Source organism: Furipterus horrens, unplaced genomic scaffold, assembly GCF_987537825.1.
Source record: "Furipterus horrens unplaced genomic scaffold, mFurHor1.1.pri manual_scaffold_12, whole genome shotgun sequence".
NCBI classification, from domain to species: domain Eukaryota; kingdom Metazoa; phylum Chordata; class Mammalia; order Chiroptera; family Furipteridae; genus Furipterus; species Furipterus horrens.
The window spans coordinates 72,059,050-72,077,794 of record NW_028327182.1 but is presented as its reverse complement, the minus strand read 5'-3'; the positions used below and the strand labels follow the sequence as shown (position 1 = coordinate 72,077,794).

General features: G+C 46.6%; 1 protein-coding gene across 1 annotated transcript in view; it reads right to left on the bottom strand.

The window, feature by feature from the left end:
* The window catches only part of TFDP1 (transcription factor Dp-1), a 42,288-nt gene extending 29,673 nt beyond the window's left edge, over nucleotides 1-12,615 (bottom strand). The window contains exons 1-2 of the mRNA XM_090258006.1: nucleotides 12,467-12,615; nucleotides 11,520-11,595 (exon numbers count right to left, since the gene is read on the bottom strand). Of these exons, the coding sequence (XP_090114132.1) occupies nucleotides 11,520-11,531 (12 nt within the window). The 5' untranslated portion in view covers nucleotides 11,532-11,595; nucleotides 12,467-12,615. The remainder of the gene's footprint in view (nucleotides 1-11,519; nucleotides 11,596-12,466) is intronic.
* Between the last annotated feature and the right edge of the window lie 6,130 nt (nucleotides 12,616-18,745).

The following is an 18,745-nucleotide window of genomic DNA, read 5'->3' as shown; positions in this document are numbered from 1 at the left end:
ACTCCTGTGTATGTTTGAAATGTCCGATACAAGTTTTTTAAAAATTATCTATGTTTATATTTACCAACATGAAAAAGTCCATGGTAAATTGTGGAGTAAAATAGCAGGGAATAGAATATATGTGTTCATTCATGTAAAGCCGTATAACACACATGCACATTTACACACACACATCCAGGGAGTTAGCCCCCAAAATAATCACCAAAATGCAATAATAGTCACTCTGGACTATGATTTTCTGTTACCATTTGACTTTTTAAATAAGCCCTATATAGCAGGCCCTTGAATAATGACGTTTCATTCAATGTTGTTTTGTTGCAACATTGGTGAGGTGCCACAGGAACCTAACTCTTGTGCATATCAATCCACCTTTGGTAAAAATGGTTTCATTCTATGTCATTTCACTTAAAGCTGCAGAACTTACTGACAACATTAAGTGAGGGCTTAGTGTATTTTTGTAATTAAATAAAGCATAAGACTATTGTCATTTTCTAACAAAGGATAAAGAGTCACAAGGACAAGATCTAAGAACGAGGAGGGAGAGATGAAGATGGAGGCTGAAAGCCATCGATCAGAGGTCAGGACCCCTTGGGGCATCCATGGCAAAGAAACCAAGACAGCAGAAGAGCCAGTGGAGGAGAGGCCCGCAAACAGAGAGGACAGAGTGGAACCGAAGCTCCAGAGCCAAAAAGAAACCAAGATGACAGCAAGAGCTCATGGAGCACGGGTCCACGGTCGCAGAAAGTGGACAGAGAAGGACAGAAGGTCACAGCTGGCCCTGAGGCACATGCAGGGCAGAATCGGCTGGGGGGCAGAAAAGCAACAGGGTGGAGAAGAAACAACCAGGCCAATGCCAATCCCTTCCCCACAAGAAATCCACATCCTCAGGAGAAAATCTCAAGTCCATCTGTGAAGGGAAGTGGAAGAGGTAGCAGTTACATTTACAAATCCCAGCAGACTCAGAGGAAAGGAAGAGGAACAGGTGTGGCAGACTGGGGGGTGGAGTTGTGGGGGTGGTATTTGCTTTTGGTGCCAACACAGGGATGAAACTACCAGGATTTCTGAAATTCAGGTGAGACCAAGTTCTCTGACAGGGGGCTGACATCAGCAATTAACACAAGTTATAGCTGTTCTTCTTCTTCTCCATGATGAGCAACAATGGGGCTCAAATGAACAGCCTAGGTTAACTTTTTTTCTTTAGTTGGATTTGGAGATCTCGAGTCTCCCCCAGCTCTGAAATGCCAACTCTTCATTTCCTCTGCAGTAGCACCTCCTTTGGCCTCCTGCCTCCACCATCAGAACCCACCTCTTCCAAGTGAAGTATCAGTGAGCTTTTCCATCCACCTCCTGCCCGCCAAACTGGACCTGAAGGTCAGTCAAATGCTGAATCACTTAAACTTTCATCCTCCACCCCTCTCCAAAGGGCACAGTGCAGGCACTGCCTCCTGCTCGTGCCAGAACGTGAGGCTCTGCGTTTCTCGCTGAATTCAGTCCCTCTCACCCACAATTACAATCCTTCCTAGAAAGAAGCGGACTGAGCCACAGCATCTGCTCTTCTAATCCATAATCTGTCCCTCAGCCATCATCTTCACTCTCACTTTTCTGCCAGAAAAGAGATTAAATTTATTCCAGAACAGGCACAAATGCAAAACTGCGTTGGGAGAAAAACACAGCATGGTTCCAAAACCATTTTTAACTATTTGCATATGCCCCACTTTCTGGCGTTCTTGTGGCAGGTCTGCAGTAGGTTAGCTCTGCACAGTACGTACTGCATTCTCTCACCTGCTGTGCAGTGGAGACTGTTCTCCGGGACCTGAAGGGGACACATAACAGCAGGCTAGCACCTGACTTCTCAGGAAGTCGCTCCTCAATGGAACGTTACTTCTTGTTCTTTATGACAAAGGCTGAACCCATAAGACGGCTGCACGGAGTGCTTCTCTCTGAACAAAGCCCCCCATAGTGTTTACTGGCCCCACATGCCCGCGCCACAGCCCGAGAGGAAGCCGTGGGGGAGAGGTGCCATCCACCCGAGCCCATCCCAGCAGGCCCTGCTCTGGGGCAAGCCCCAGTGGCACATCACCCACGGGGTTTCCCTGAATTCTAACCAGGGCAAGCTGGAGGTGAAATGGGCAGAGGCCTCTCTACAGATAAGACTGTAACAGAAGCAAGCCGCAGGGCTGAAACAGGCCACATGGTCCCGACTACTCAATGGTGAAGCAGCTTCTTCTTCATGGCCTGTGGCTCCCTGAACCCAATCTTTGGTGGCCAGCCTACATCACTCGAGTTCAGGCCCTAACAAGGAGCCAATCCCCTCGATCATATGAGGACTGGGGTCTACGCCCAGAGCTCGGATCAGACCAACTACTCACAGCCAAGAAGCGTATCTCAGAGGCCCACACCTGTGATGACCTCCAAATTGTTTTTACTCTTTAGAACCTATCCAAGAGTTGCCAGGGCCTGGCCAAGCGTGTGATGCATTTGGTCCTTTAATCTTTGCTTCCCTGAGACACAAGTACGCTTGTTACCTTTTTATAGATGAGTTGCCAAGCCCTGCGAAGATTCTGCCTGAGGTCACACCACCAGGAAGTGGCAGGGCTGGGACTCAGAGCCAGGCAGTACAGGTCCACTCGGAATCACTGCCTTTGTCCTGAAGTAGAAAGCGTCCAGAACACCCATGGTGCGGTGGCTCCGCAGGCACAAGGACACACCCCACCGCTCCACAGAGGGTGGAGGAGTCCAGGCCTGTGGTTTCTCCTGAGAGTAACACAAGAGGTGGAGACATTTTTTGCTCATCTAGTATATTTATTTTATTGGCTAATTTTAAAAATAACAATATACTAACCTGATTTCTGTCCTGGAAAAGCTATTGCAGTAGAATTTTTTACCTTTTACAAAGAAATCTAACTCTCTTTTTAACAAAAACTAAGTCATCCAAGGCCAGGAGCTTAAACAAGGACCATGGCTCCTCCACAACCCTCAGGGAAGGCTCCTAAAGCCCACGGGGCCCAGAATCTGAAGGCTGCAGGAGTGTATGTGGGCACATGGCAGGGGACAGACCGCTGTGACAAGAATATCATCACATCCTGCCACCATTGGCCTTTTCCCTTCCCAGGGGAAGGAGTGCTCAAAAATATAGATTAGCCCTCCCTGGTATGGCTCAATGGATTGAGCACTGGCCTACGGACCAAAAGGTCACTGGTTCAGTTCCCAGTTGGGATACATGCCTGGGTTGCAGGCCAGGTCCCCGGTCAGGGCATGTGCGAGGCCACTGATAGATGTTCCTCTCCCTCTCTTTCTCTCTCCTATACCCTCTCTAAAAATAAATGAAATAAAAAGAAATGACATAAAATAAAATAAAATTACAGATTAGACAGGATAGACAGGATTTCTAAGACCATAGTCCACACCTGTCAATACCTCACTCCAACAAAGGCAGACGCAGCCACCATCATTGCGTGAGAGGTTGAGGCCTACAATCATCAAAGGAACCCACCCCGACACCAACCAACTCCTTATCCTTTCCATCCCCAAAGCAAGATCTGGTTGTGCAGCTCCCACAGAGCCACTTTACAGTTTGTTAAGAGAAGAAGGGGTTACATCTGGGGGAGAAAGGCGTCTCTGGTAGTCTCCACTTCCGGCCTGGAAGTGCTCTGCAACACCTAAGTCTGCAGACTGGATTTCAAAGCTCTCCGGAGTTACAAAACCCCACGAGATTGTTTAATTTTGTGACTTCCCTCCTACCCAAGCTGCATGTGTGTGTGTTGGGGGAGGGGCACATCACAGAGGATGAAACACCTAAGTATTCCACAGCCATCTTAACTCAAGCGGTACTTCTCTGGACGATATTTAGGCATATATCTTTTATGTTGTACATCATTCCAAACAAGGTACCTGAATTTTAAAAAATGACAGACTTTCAAAATAACTGCTAAAGTTATAATATCCTTCAAGAATAAATAACTTTTTTATCTGGATTAATATAAAAGTACACCAGATCAAAGATAAGTGTGGCTTTATAACTTATCTCCAAATTCAGCCATGAGACAAAGTCAGAAGTTGAACTCTACATAAGTATATCCCTTTTCATCTCTCTTCCTTGCAAAATAAGATTTAGCTTCTATCAATACAGGCGGCATAAAATATTTTCGCTCAAACTCTGATTTTTTCTGGAAAGCAAATTAAACAACAGAAAAGACAGATCCTTACTAGGTACTCCAAGTCATTAATACTTTTAAACAACGGAAGTAAGATATTATGCAATAGGTAAAAAGATCTGATGGGTTATACTTACGCTGTGCTGTAATCATTTACCCATGAAGCTACAAGAATACAGACCACTAAAGTGAACTTGGGCCTCAAAAAGTCTGATGATCACAGTGAATAAAGATGAACAAATAAATATGTACTATCACTCAAGTGAAGGAAAAAGTTAAACTATTATACTTAAATACTATATGTATTTAATGTTAAACTCCAAGGTGTGTTCTCTGCAGGTTTATACTGAAGTGATTGTATATTTACAACTCTTGCTGTATGACAAAAGCAAACTAATGTTAACATTTTGCTGTGAAATAATGAACAAAGGTTTAATATCCTTAATTTATAAAGAATGGATGCAAATCAACATCACAGGAGGGTATGTTCAACCATTCATAGTGAAACACTGTTTTAAAAGGAAAGTATTCAACTTCTAAATCGAAAAATGCAAACTAGCCCTGGCCGGTGTGGCTCAGTGGTTCAGATGGTTGGACATCGTCCTGTAAACTGAAAGGTCACAGTTTGATTCCCAGTCAGGGCACACGACTAGGTTGCAAGTTCGATCCCTGGTTGGGGAACGTAGGAGAGTCAGTCAATCAATGATTCTCTCACATCAATGTTTCACTCCCTCTCTTTCTCCCTCTCTTCCCCTCTCTCTAAAAAAAAAAAGCAAACTAAAACAAAATGTGATTTAAAACTTCACCTATCAAATGAAACAAGTCTGTGGGTTTTTAAATGATTCTCATCAAACTCAATGTTGAAAAGGGAATGTACAATCAGATGGAAATAAGTAAAATCTGGCACAATCATTTTGGAAAGTAATCTAATAATCTCTCAAAGCTATAGTACATCTATGTGCTACAATCACACATGTGCTCGCACACCCATATATATCCAGGCACACTCATGTATATCCGGGCACAGCCACACACATACAAGGCAGATCCATGCATAGCCACTCAGAATTACACTTTCAAAAATTTGTCCTATGATATCATCATGGATTTGTACAAATTCAAGAAAACTGAACTGAAAACCACGCGCATCCCCAATGCTGGGGACTGGGGACTTAAGGTACATCCAGCATGGAATAAGGGTTTGTTAAATTAATTCTCCACTGTCTTATAAGATGCTGATGGCTTTCAGGACTCTCTCAGATAACCTGCAAAGCTGTGTGCCAGGAAGTGCAGCAGCATGCTATCCAACACTCAGCTGTGTTCATCTCTAAAAATCTACTTACGCCAGTTGTATTCGTAATTAAAAGCCTGGGAAAAGTTGCAAACAATCTAGAAGGTTGCATCAGTGTCTTTAAATGTCTTTTATGTTCTCCATCTATTTCACAGAAGTCAAAACTGGATACCATGGGTCCTGTTTATGCAAGAGACTCAAATAAGTGGACCTGTTCACCAAGAAAGGGTTTTCACTCTATAGCCACAGGATTGGGGACTGAATATACATCTGTATGAATTTAAAATGATGTGTTAAGGTATCTATCATTGTTATTATTTCCCATTTTAACTCACTTTTTCCATAACTGACCATCTACAATTTCCCAAGATGTCAAACAAACATACAGCTACTAAAAATGTGGTTAAAAAAAAGAGACGGATTTAGGGAAATACTGACAATACATTAAAGAGAAAAGGAAGATTAAAAATGGAACATACAGTACATTTACATCTTTGTAAAACACACCTTTATTATATACAGCTAAATAAAAATTGAACAGGAATACACTACAAAATCCCAACAATTCATCTCAGATACCGGCTGATATTTTTTTTCTTCTTTTTACTTTCCTGGAATTCTAACTTTTGTACAATCAATATAACTTATAAACAGAAGAAATATTACTTGAACTTTTTCAGTACTTCAAACTTTTTACTCGTGGAAATTCTGCTAAATGGATAATCCAATGACTGTGACAGAAAAGCTTGTTGATTTGACAGGACTGTCATTTGTTAGACAAAACTCACAGTTTATGTTGAGAATAGACTGCAGTCACAAAGAACAAGCTGGGAATGATGAATCCTCTGCAGGATGAGCCATGAAGGAGGCCTGCGCACCTGTCACATGTTACCTGGGCAGGGGAGGCACAGGGCAGAGCTGAGCTAGGGGGGCTGTGGAGACATCGGGCTCTGAAACTGTCTGGTTTTCTGACTTACAGGCGTAATTACCTTCTCGGTTATTGCCTAGCGGAGATGGTCACTGTCTCCTTGTGTGAAGCCCTCAGTGATGTGATGTTATATAAGGGGACAACAGGGTGCATAGTTCAAGCACGCATTAAGAGGTGCTGCATTTTAGAACCTGAGGATGCAGAGCGATTTCATTCCATCAAACAAGCATTCCCTTTCCAACTGGACCATGTAAGAACAGGACCGTGATGAGCAGGGTCCTAAGTTCAAACAACAGACTGAGAGGAAGAGGGAAACACAGCTCTTCATTCTGGAGTCTCCAGATCAGCTGCAGTAGATGTGAACAGCATCCGTGAGCTGTGTAACAACCACCTGCCTGAAAATGCAAGTCCTTACGCAGAGTTGGGTCTGCGGGAGGCGCAGCCAGTTGGCAAACAGACACTGATGGCCACCTCCTTTCCAGGCCCGATGACACGCAGACACAGCATCCGTACTATTTACGGCCAATAACCTAATAATGATAATCATTTGAATCAGAAGGTGCCTGGGGGTGAGTCCCGCCTCTAGTGCAGCCAATGCCGGCACCCCACATCCCAGAGAGCAGACATCCCAAAGGTCTCCTGCCCTTGGCAAGGACCCACAGTGTTGTGACAGGTGCAGACCACGTGCCGTCTCTTACCCATCCTTGCTTGCTCTTCCCTAGAAATCCAGCTCCCCTAAAATAGTATGGAGCTTGCAGGAAAGAGAAGCCAGATACCAATTACAAATGAGAATTTTCTAGTTGGTCTACACTGAAAAATAATGTAATTTATTAAACATGAAGAAAGAAGAGCTCTCTGAAAAGTTAATCATCTGAGGAAAATGTCATCTAGAAGTCACAATGCAGATCAGGCTGAGCATCAGCACCACAGGCAAATTTCCTAACTGTTTCACAACCAACTCAGAAGATCATTTTTTTACACAGCTAAAGAGTTGATAATAGGAGAGGAGAGATCCTTTTTCTCTTTTGAATTTTATACCAAGTGCTTGTAGAATACTTCTTTTCAGGCAAGATGTTTCAGGGCAACACTTTTAATCAAGCTGTAACTTTCTGCTTTCTAATGCCATCTCCAAGTTCTCCATTCTCATTCCACGTAGAAAAAAATTAATTCTGAAACATGAAAAGCCTGGTGCACAAACAAGTATACCATTTCTCCTCTATTTAAACCTGAGTGATGTGGGCTAAATTTACTACCCTCTTAATCTCAAATGTGAAGTTTCTCTATGAGGGAAGACAAAAGAAAAGGCTGTACTAAATGTATAAATTAGTGTCTGTTCCCAGAACTCACTTCATCAGAGACTGGAGGAAACAGCAGGTTATTGCTCTACCAGGTTTATTTCTTCAGCCCTGTGTTTCATCATTGAGGTCTAGGTCTGTAAAATGATACTCAGGACATGTATTTTTAGATAAGCTCATTAGTCTCCTATTGGTATTAAACCAGGCCTCATTATAACATCCCTCAAAAGCTTAGATAGGATGCACTTTTCTTTGGTCTCCAGCTCTCAATAATACATTTTAGGAATTTTCCCAGAACACAGGTGGGCTCACAGAGCAGCTTTCAAAACTGAGGCCCAGGAACTCCCAATAAAAACTTACACGGCCAACCTCTCTGCTGGGAGCGGTCGCAGCGCTGCCCCCCACCCCCACCCCAAGATAATGCTGGGATTTAAAGTATCTTCCTCGCCCAGGACATGCTCTGGCCAAGCGCATGGGACTAGTGGCCCTGGGTCTGGGTCAGGACTCACTGGCTGCACCAGGCTGTCCCTCTGCTCTTACACCTGAAGTGCAGAGGGGCCCAGCCCAGGAATACCCACCACAGTCTCAACCGCCACTCCACACCTCTGGCAAGAGCACCCCTGTCACTTTAAAAATCAACTATCTAGCCCACTGTTCTTTATAAACCTTTACGATATGGGACAAGGACAAGAACACGATCTTCCCAGTGGGGATGGAGGCAATGTTGTGCCCCACCATCTCCTTCCCTGGGCCATGAGGAACTTCTGAGACTGACCAGAGGAAAACCAGACAAGCAGGAGGACAGACAGGGACTCACCCTGAGGACGCCTCAGGCAGCCTACTCATTCCTGCCATTTTAAATGCACGTCCTAGCACAACTCCTGCTGAAGAGACAAGCTTTTGAAATGAAATGTTAACTACTAATCACCAAGGAATCAGGCTTATTTTCATATATTGCTTGAAAATGTGGGTTCTTTTTTATAAACAAAGATATTAAGTGTTTTGACTAGATATCTTTTTAAAAAATACACACATATTTAATTTGCGTTCTAAAAACAGAAGACATAAGGTTTACAGTTGGTGCCAGAGCACACACATGGGAGCTCCAGTTCCATGCTCTTCCCCGATCCCCACACACCACCTTGGCTCTCTTCTTCATCCTGATTTCAGTGAAACTGGCAGTGCTTCCTGGAGGGGCCCCCGAGCTCTGGCCCCGCTACTCGTCAGCTGTATCCCATGAACTGCAAGCTTCACGAGAAGCGGACAGTTGGACACAGACACCCCACAACTAGCAACAACGGATGCGTGAACAAAGGAGTGCGGGTTATCATGATTTCAGGCGCTTCCGCCTCTATCCCAGCCCCACGAACCGAGGCAGATGAAATTCTCACCAGGAACCAGCGGGCCTGGCTCATGCGGAATTCTAATGAGATGTTTCTACAACAGGACAGGAGGAAAGCTCCAAGTCTTTCCAGAAGACTAGATGACATGGGCCCCTTAGACCAAAGACACTGTCCAGCGGGTGAGCCTGCAACAGTCGTCTGTGCCTGGTGGCCTTGGTGTAGTCCAGCTCGCCTGTCAGGAGGACAGTCATCGCTGCCCCTGACCTGCTGCCCCACCCCAGCCCACCTCCTTTCCCCCTCAAGGGTGGCTCCTGCCCTTTAAAACCGACCCATATCCACTGCCCTTTCACCCCCAGTCAACGGGCTCTGCCCAGCCATTTCCCTGGCTCCACCCCTGAAACCTGCCGGTCACCCTGGACCTCCACTAGAGGTAGAAGCCTCCACACCATTTTCCCTCACCCTCCTCACCAAAATCGGCCAGGCTGACACCTCATTGGTCCCCTAAGTTTGGCCTCCACTGTGACCCCCAAGACCTAACTCCAGCCCCCTCCAGTCTCTGAACCCCAGCAGCCTCCCAGGAGGCCCCCAGAGCTCTGCAAAGTTGGGCTCCCAGCCCATCGCCTCCCCTCCAACCAAAGTGGCTCGGCTCCCACCCGCACTTACAAGCTTTGATCTAACACCTAAGTAAAACTGATGCGCCACTGCTTAAGTTAACTACTTCTATGCCCCACCCCCAACACTGGCTGCCAGGGTCATCTTTTCAGACTCAAATGTTACTCCCCTACCTTAAAAAAATAAGGTCACTAGAGAAAAGGCCAATGTCAAGTCAATGCCCTTCCTTGGCCACACGTCCATTTCCAGCCTGGTCCACCAGCCCAGGGGGAACCTGGTTCCAGTCACTCCTGACAGCGCCCAGCCCTCGGGACAGGGGGGCCACCTCACCTCTGCTTCTCCTCACACGGTGTCTCAGCCTGAACCACCTACCTCATTATCCTCCCAGCGCCCATGAACAAACATCAGCTCCTGGGGAACCACCCCACCACCTAGCCACTGGGCAGCCCTCAGCTGCCCTGCACTTTGCAGGGGCTGCTTCTCCAAACATGAACATCCTGGAACCAGACGGCAGGGACCATGACTATCTCTTTACAGCCCCCGGAGGCCAACAAGGAATCAGAGAGCCTCTTAAACAAGGAGTCTCCCCCTCTCATTGGTTAATAATAATTTTTAAAAAGGGCAAATAAACTCAGCTCTCTGAGACACACCACCCAGAACTGTACCCTGACAGAGGCACTGGGCCCGGCAGTGCCCTCTTAAAGATACAATACCCCATTAATCTGTTACTGACCACATACTAACTTGCATCTCCTCTTTGGGGACTATATTGACAAATGTGATTAGAGGTGATAAAAATCAACCCAAAGTGATACACGGATTATGACTTTTAACTTAAAACACACCACACAGGATGCCACTGTGGGTTCATACACACCCTCTACACCAAATCAAACCCAGTGCTAGAAGACAGGAGCCGAAAGTGAGTGTGTGCCCAAGAGCAGGCGAGAACAGGGGGCTCTCTCAGTCTGACTTTTTAGGCTATTAAAACTTCGAAATGATGAAAATGCCTAATGATTAAAATTCAGAATGCCTATCATTTGGTTCCCTAGATATGGATGCATTTTTACTTCCTCTAGTTCTGTTTCAGGTAGATGCCATTTATCTGAGCTGTATCTCCAACTGTGTATAATAAATAAGTAAATAAACAGCCTCTTCTCATGAATGTTTAAAGAACAATGCATTCTGAGAAACACTTAAGGGTAGAACTAGGGTTTCACTGACTTTAACTGACATTACAAATGCAGTAAGAACTACCTAAGTAATAAAATAAGACTATTTTAGGCCTAAATACCATTTCTTTGAACAAGTTAAAAAAAATTATTCAGTATATGCTATTGTTTCATGATAAATACCAAAAAAGCTAGAGGACTTTTTTACGACATTTCATTAATCACCAAGTTTCATTTTTCTAAGGAAAAAAAGTGGCCAAAACAAGTGCTGAGCACTTGGTTGATCCAGGCTGAATTAACTTCCTACATTCTCCAACAAACAGGTGCTCGGAGTCTTTCTGCACATGACCAGTCGCCACCCCTGGTCCCAGCCCCCCATCTTGCTGAGTTCAGGGTGGCTTTCCGCAAAGGTATTCAGAATTTTAAGTTAATACAATCTGAAAAGATGAAGAAAAAGTCAGTGGCATCATTTTAGCTTCATGTAACATCTGTCATTGGTGTTCAACACTGCAAAATCCAGGTGTACGAGCAAATCACACACATCTCTCTAAAAGGTATTAGATTTCTTTCACTTTTTTCACCTTTATACTGTGCCATTTGCTTTAAAAGTCTAGGAATACACAGTACTATGGTTTGCGTTGTCATTCTGAAATAAAGTGGGAGAACTACAAAGAATGTAGTGCTGGGCAAACATCTGTCCGTAAAACCAAGCAAATATACTTACATCTTTTGCCATGTTACCAGATCCGTGAAATCAATGCTATAAATGTTCACCCTCCAGAGAAGAAAAATGATTTTTTCTGGTAAAAGAGAAGAAAAACAAGAAATAAGTAAGAATGAAAAAAGAAGTTAATAAAATATCAACATTTCCCCCATTCTGACTGCCCCTCCAGGTAGCAGGGACTTTCCTTTCTAAACCCACATTCTATCCTCAAAGCGCAGCTGGCAAAAAACCACACACCAGGGATTTTAAAAGTCATGTCAGAGAATGGAAATGCATCCAACACTAGGATGCCCACTCTGCTCTCTGCAGACCCCCATCCTCCCCGATGCCCACACAAAGACTCAGCACCTGGTCGGGCCTGGCACCCAGCCTGCGCCCGCGCACCCAGGGCGCAGATGGGGACCCCTGGCTACCGCCTGGATGAAGCCCCGCTGTCTCTGCGCAAAAGCGCACCGCAAAGAGTGTCCGGGTCCCGCTGGCTCGCTCCGCTCGCCCACTCGGCCAGCCAGTAACTCTGACAGGTGGGCTTCCGGGGTCCGGCCTCCGGCCTGTCACTAGGCCGCGGCCGCCTAGCCAAGCGCGCCTCCCGCGCGCCGGAACCGGCAGTCAGGCAGGCCAAGTCGAGGTCAGCACCGCCCCCACGCACCGCAGACCCCCGGACCTCACGCGCTCGGGCCGACCCTGATCGCCGCCGGGTGCAGACGACGGCGCTGCTGCTCCGCCGTAAGGCCACCTGCAGGCCCCGCCAGGGACCCGGGACCCCCGACTCCACGGCTGGGTCACCTGGGAACCTCCGACGGCGGCGCCCAGGACCGAAGGTGGGAGGCCAGAGAGCCTGGAGAAGAGCGCACACGCCGCGGAGAAGGGGGACGGGGTATCGGTGGACGCCCCGCGTGTCCGCGCCCCACCCGGGACCCCGGCCCTCGCCAGCCCCCTGCCCGCCGCACCTGGCTGGCAGTCGGCGCGCGGACACGCGGGGACGGACACGAGGGCGCGGACACGGACACGCGGGCTCGGACACGAGGGCGCGGAGACGCGGGCGGTCCGGGCGCGCACTCCGGCCCGGGGTCCTGCCCTGCAAGGCGCCGGGCGCGGGGCTCACCCTGCCGAGCGGGCGTCGGGCGGCGTGACGTGCACGGCGCGGTGACGTGAGCGGCGACCCGGCTCCCGCAGCGCGCCTGCGCGCGTTTTCGCGCCTTCGGCTCCCTCCTCCTCCTCCCGCCGGGCTGCCCGCGCTTGGCTCCGAGGGGGATGGGCTACGCGTGCGCGCGCACCCGGCATGGATGTAGAACCAAGGACTGGCGTCGGGATGCGGAGTTGCGCTCGCTGGGGAGAGAAGCCAATAGGGGTGTGCACATGCGCGCACATGGAGTACAGAGGCTCTGGGTATGTGTGCACGTGTGCTTACAAAAAAAGAGGGGCCTGGTGTGTGCACCTGTGAGTATGCACACACGGATTAGAGTGGGAGGCTGTGTGTGCACATGTGTATGTGCACAGAGGAAAGAGAGCCCGCTGTGTGCATGTTCACATGGGTGTATTTGCAGGAATGTGCGCACACAGATGTTAGAAGGGCTGATTTTGTAGGCACGGGTGTTTATGTGTACACACAGAGCAAGAGAACTGGTGTGTGCACCTGCTGGTGTGCACACATGGCGGAGCAAAGGAGGCTGGGTGTGTGAACGTGTGGAGGAGAGGAGGTCAGATGTGTGCATGCCGGAGTGTATCTGTACTCCAGGAGAAGGGCAGGCTGGGATGTGCACATGGGCATGTTTGGTTTGGTTCCCGTGTATGTGCGGAAGAAGGAGAGGAGGACGCACATGAGTGTGCAGGTGCACAGGGGAGACTGGTTGGTGCGCATGCTACGTGGAAGGCCCTGTCCATCTGTTGCTCTTTTCTCCCTGACTGACCCTCAACCTCCACACCTACCTACGAGTTCTGTGGAGGTTCCAAGTGTCCTCTATGCATAAAGTTGCTCTGGAGGGAAACCAGGCAGCCAGTTTGCTCCTTATGTGTGAAACTGATGGGCAGTAAGCCCAGCGACTTGTGCCCCCTGCAATCCATTACCCATCCTACAACCCATCCGCAGGAAGGCTGGAGACACAGCAGAGAGCGGGCTGGGCCTGGGAGTCCAAAGTTCAAGGATGCGTCAGGTGTGTGTGCAGTGATCTCAGGTATAATTCAAGTCTCAGAGGACTTAAGCACAGAGCAAAGGCCTTTCTGCACTATATGGGCAACATATTACTGCATTACAGCTCATGTAGCAGGGTTTCACAATTTAACCACTTTTATGCTCATCACACCCACTCCTGCTTCTCTGCTAATGCACCACTTAAGTTTTTAACACCTTAATTAGCATTGGTTTCTTCTTGAAGACAGCGAAAATCTTCACATTCTGCTGATTAGCGCACAATGGACACTTAGAAAAACATGGGTGGTAGAGTGACATAGGGGTGAATAAAGGCTTACAGAGGGAGAAGCCTGCACATCTTGCAGGCAGACACCTTATTTCTCTGCTGGTGAAATGTATGCAGCTCTTCACCCATTAGGAGGGCTCCATGAGAGCTGAACCTACATTCCTCCATTTTGTTCCTCAAGTGGTCGTATAGTCCTAGTTCCATTTTTCTTTTTCTTTTCTTTTTTACTGTATTTGAATATTCACCCCCAGATATCAGCCAGAAGCCCCCCTTCCAGCCCTTGGACCCAAATGTACAGGGCAGCAAGCTGGGGGCTCAGAGTTAGGGAGAAATGGAAGATCAGACAGGGACCGAAACCACAACCCAGGCATGTTCCCTGACCAGGAACTGAACCAGGCGACCTTTGGCTTTTCAGGGCAACGCCCAACCAACTGAGCCACACCAGTCAGGGCTCTCTAAAATATTTAATTGAAGATCCACGTATTTTTAGTCACTGCCTTGCCTTGAAATCTCTATAATGGATTGCAGTGATGCAACTTTCTTGAATAATAGTCCCCAAACTCCCTGTATTCATTTAATCCTTGCATTTCCAATCTATATTTGGGGACAGGTTATTCAGGAAGCATAACAGTGATGCTTTCATCTGGGTGTTGATTGAGCCACTTCCCAGTAAGTGGCATCCAGCCCTGTATCATTGTCCAGGATACCACGTGTTCTACTAGAAGAACGTAATCATTGGGTCCTTCCCAGGAAAGGTCCTCGTCTCCCAAGAGCTTCCTCTTCCTTTGTGTGTCTGCTCTGCCGAGTCTCAGAGCTGATCCAAATCCCTACCCCCTAACCCCATTAAACTGTCCTTTAAAGAGAGAAAGAAAATTTTCTAATTCCTTGAAAATTTTTACTCTAAATCTATTTGTTAACTACCCAATTTGTCTTTGGTTCCCTCCTCAGTAACATTGGTCTCTTCTCCAGCCATTTCCTGTTTTCCACCTTCTTGGGTCACCAGGGCCATGATGACATTAAGAGATAGGAAGAAATGTAGGGGGCACAAGTACACGTGGAACTTACAGAAGGGGAGGGGTGTTCCTGGATATGGACAGGTGACATTTACTCCTTCTTTGGTAAAATATAAATAAAAGTATCTTTATAAAACTTTGTGTGTATCATAAATTATAAGCAAATCTGTACTTGCTGACCCTTAAGATAAATCCCCTGGTCCTGTCCCCTCAAAAGCTCACCACTTCTGCCCTGGCCAGTGTGGTTCAGTTGCTTGGAGCATCCTCCTGTAGCCAAGAGGCTGCGGGTTTGATTCCCGGTCAGGGCACGTACCCAGGTTTGGGGCCGGATACCCGGTCTCACATATACGATCCCCAGTCTGGGAGCAAGGGATCGATGTTTCTCTCCTTTCCTCTCTCTCTAAAAGTAATGAAAAAAATAAAAAAAACACCTCAGGTGAGGATTAAAACAAAATATCACTGCTTCAAAGCCCCATCTACAGACAAAGTCTGCAGCCCCCCACATCACCACCTAGACCCGGGAAGACATCATTATTTCTCTCTTACTCTTCCTTACATCATGAGTCCTTTTGAAAATTTCTGGTCAAATCCAAAGCCCTCCTCTTGGAAGAATGGCCAGTCCCTGACCCTCTTGCATTATTATGCTCTTAATATAATGTATTAAAGACTTACACAATCATTTATAGTCTGAAGCCACAGTTCTTCAAGCAGTACCCCTTGGATCCAACAAATTATATATCATAGCATCCAATTTTACTCAAAATTTATTTTACAAGTCTTGTTTACTACTTAGACACTTCAGGTTTGCTTTTCATCTGAAATGTTCTCTGGCTTTTGCAAGGAAAGAAATTCCTTTCATTCCTTTTCCATTTAACTCCACAATTCTTCTAAAGTGTTCCTTCTGTGTGATTTCACATTGTTCTAGCTAAAATGATACCAAGATTATTTTCTGTGGAATCCTATAATGTAAGGTTGAAAAATCCCTATTTTCCTTATATCATTTCCTTCCTCAATCGAATTCATTAATCATCAGCCAGGAGTGAAAAGCAATACCAGAGAGCCTACAGCACAGTGTTAAGAAACTTGACTTTATGTACAACTGACTGCCATTGGTCATTTCTCTGCTACCAGTCCACTTATTTTATAGATTCAGAGAAGGACCTTAAAGCTCACCTGAAGCTGAGATGAAGGAAAGCCAAATGACTTTGGATAAGTAATCTCAGCCTCTCTGATGCTCAAATTCCCTTAGGGTTTTGTTTGTGAAATAACTAGATAAAAAATAGTTCTTCGATAAGATAAACCACAATTTCAAAAATTTTATCTTTCCTGCATTCCTTACCGGGGAGACATTTTTGAGCTCCAAATGCATGCCAGATAGTAGGGAGACAAGACTGTTCATTACTGGGAAAGGGAATTATGGAAGCACATAAACAGGAACAATTATTTTCCCCTGCAGACAGAGAAACTTACTTCTCACAGTTCTAGAAACTGGAAGTGCAAGAACAGGGTCAGGTTCCAGTAAGGACCCTCTTCCAGACTTGCAGATGGCCACCTTCTCAATTTACCCTCACATGGCAGGGAGAACAAGCTAGTTCTCTGGCCTCTTTTTTAAATTTATTGATTGATTTTTCTTTATTTGATTTTAGAGAGAGAGGAAGGGACAGAAAGAGAAACATCGATTTATTGTTCCACTTGTTTATACATTGGTTGATTCTTGTATGTGCCCTGATCAGGATTCAAACCTGCAACCTTGGCATATCAGGACAGTGCCCTAACCAACTGAGCTCCCATCCAGGGCTCTCAGACCTCTTATACAGGCACTAATTCCATTCACAGGGCTCCACCTTCATGGCCTGATTTCCTCCAAATACCACCTGTAGGAGAGGAAAAATAATTTTCACTCTATTCTAAGTTCTTAGCTGGGGTCCCTGTAACAAAAGACAGATTAACCAGAGACAAACAGAAGTTTAACATGTGCACCTCATGTATACATGGGCGAAAACGAGTAATTCTCAGAGGTGGCTTAGAATCAGGCTTAAATATCATCTTCAGCTAACAAGGAAAAAAAATGTGGGGGAGGCCAATTATGGAGAGGTGACCACGAAAAGTAGATAAACAAGAGTAAGGTTTGTTACACAGATTTGAGTGCCTGCCTTACCACTGATAAAGGTTTCTTGGTTTAATCATCTATCTCTGTCTGGTACAGAGAGGGAGACACCCTGACAAATGGAGATTTCCTTTATAAACATAAATTTTCTTAACAAAAGGGAGTAGCTTCAACTCTTTTCAGAACTTCTCCTGCCTCTTAAAATAATTGTGTGCCGAAGAGGCATGTTCTGGGGTGGCATGTTCTGCCATCCTTCACACCACAATGCGGATTAGATTTCAATATATGAATTTTGAGGGGTCGCAAACATTCAGACCATAAGGGTCCCATTGGCCTAACCAGGAGCCACACCTGGCTGTAAGGGATGCTAGAAAGGCAGTCATTATCTGGGGCCTTATAGCTAACTAAGTATTTGAAGGTCTATAAAAGAAAGGGGTGGAGAGCAGATAGTGGGGAACAATTAGCAGTTTGTTCCAAATGATAAAGGTTTGTGTTTGAGAGAAATAAGCCTCATGGAGGTAGGGAGAAGAGATTGGAGAAAGACATGATCTGAGACAGGACATCAGTTAGCAGGTGAGGAGTCAGGAGACCTGGTGCAAACTACAGGGATGGGCCCTGGCCAACACAAACTGAGAAGGGGCCATGGGACCAGAGCTGATTGAGGTCTGGGCTCAGAAACAATGCCAACAGGTGCTGAGGAAGCCAGGCTACCCAACCGCAAGCTGGCCGGGGCCGCAGCACTAAAGCACAGATGGAGGCTGGTAAGGTTCTAAATGGGGCCTGACTGGAGTTACTGTTCCTGAGTCCAAGTTGTGCCAGGGAAGCTCAGAATGGGTGGGTTTCCTCCTATTCTTTAGCTTCTGGTGGTGGTATCTTTTGGTCTTCCGGGGTGGGAGGTGGCACATGCCTCCTATCAATATTTAATGAGGGCAAATTTCCTAAATATAGAGAGTTGCTTCAGATACCAACAGTGTCCAAAATGCAAGTTTTTACTACAGAGAACTTTGCTAGGAGTTCAGAGGGTCTGTAAGGTATTGTGATAGGGAAGCACAGGGTCATACCTAAGATCCCAAACCCACAGGAGTTGGAATGGATGGTCCTAGATCAGGAGTTGAAATGGATGGTCCTGAGCTAGGACAAAGAAGAGTCGGGTGTGGGCAGGCTGAGCAGCTAGGGCAGAGAGGACAGACAGGACAGGGGTAGCTTGGGGAAAGCATTGCTGACAGTTGAGTTCACGGTTAGGGAGGAATATGAAAGTGAGACACCAGACTGTTCAAAGTGCAAGACTGATGCTCAGGCAAGCTCGGGGTTAAAGGTGCACCTGTGGCATTGGCAGTGGGAGTCATAGGAGAGAGCGCAGAGAGGAAAGTGTTGAAGACTGAAGACAGCTCCACAGCTCAGCACTCTGTTCTAAGAGGAAGACAGAGAATGTGTTCCCAAGAAAGAACACTGTAATAGTATTCTGGTTTCTGCCCATCCCATGCACTGTCTGTATGGCTCTGCCCTTACCTGCACCCTGTCCCCGACCTCCAGGGACTGCATCCCTCTCCCATGCTGTCCACTTGGGTTTAGCCAATCAGAGTTATCAGAAGGAGAGAGAGGCAGGAGGAGGGAGAGGCTGGGGGTATATTACCCTCTTCCTGCCTGGCCGCAACTGAGCGATGGTTGCATCCCTCTCTGTCCACAGCTCCT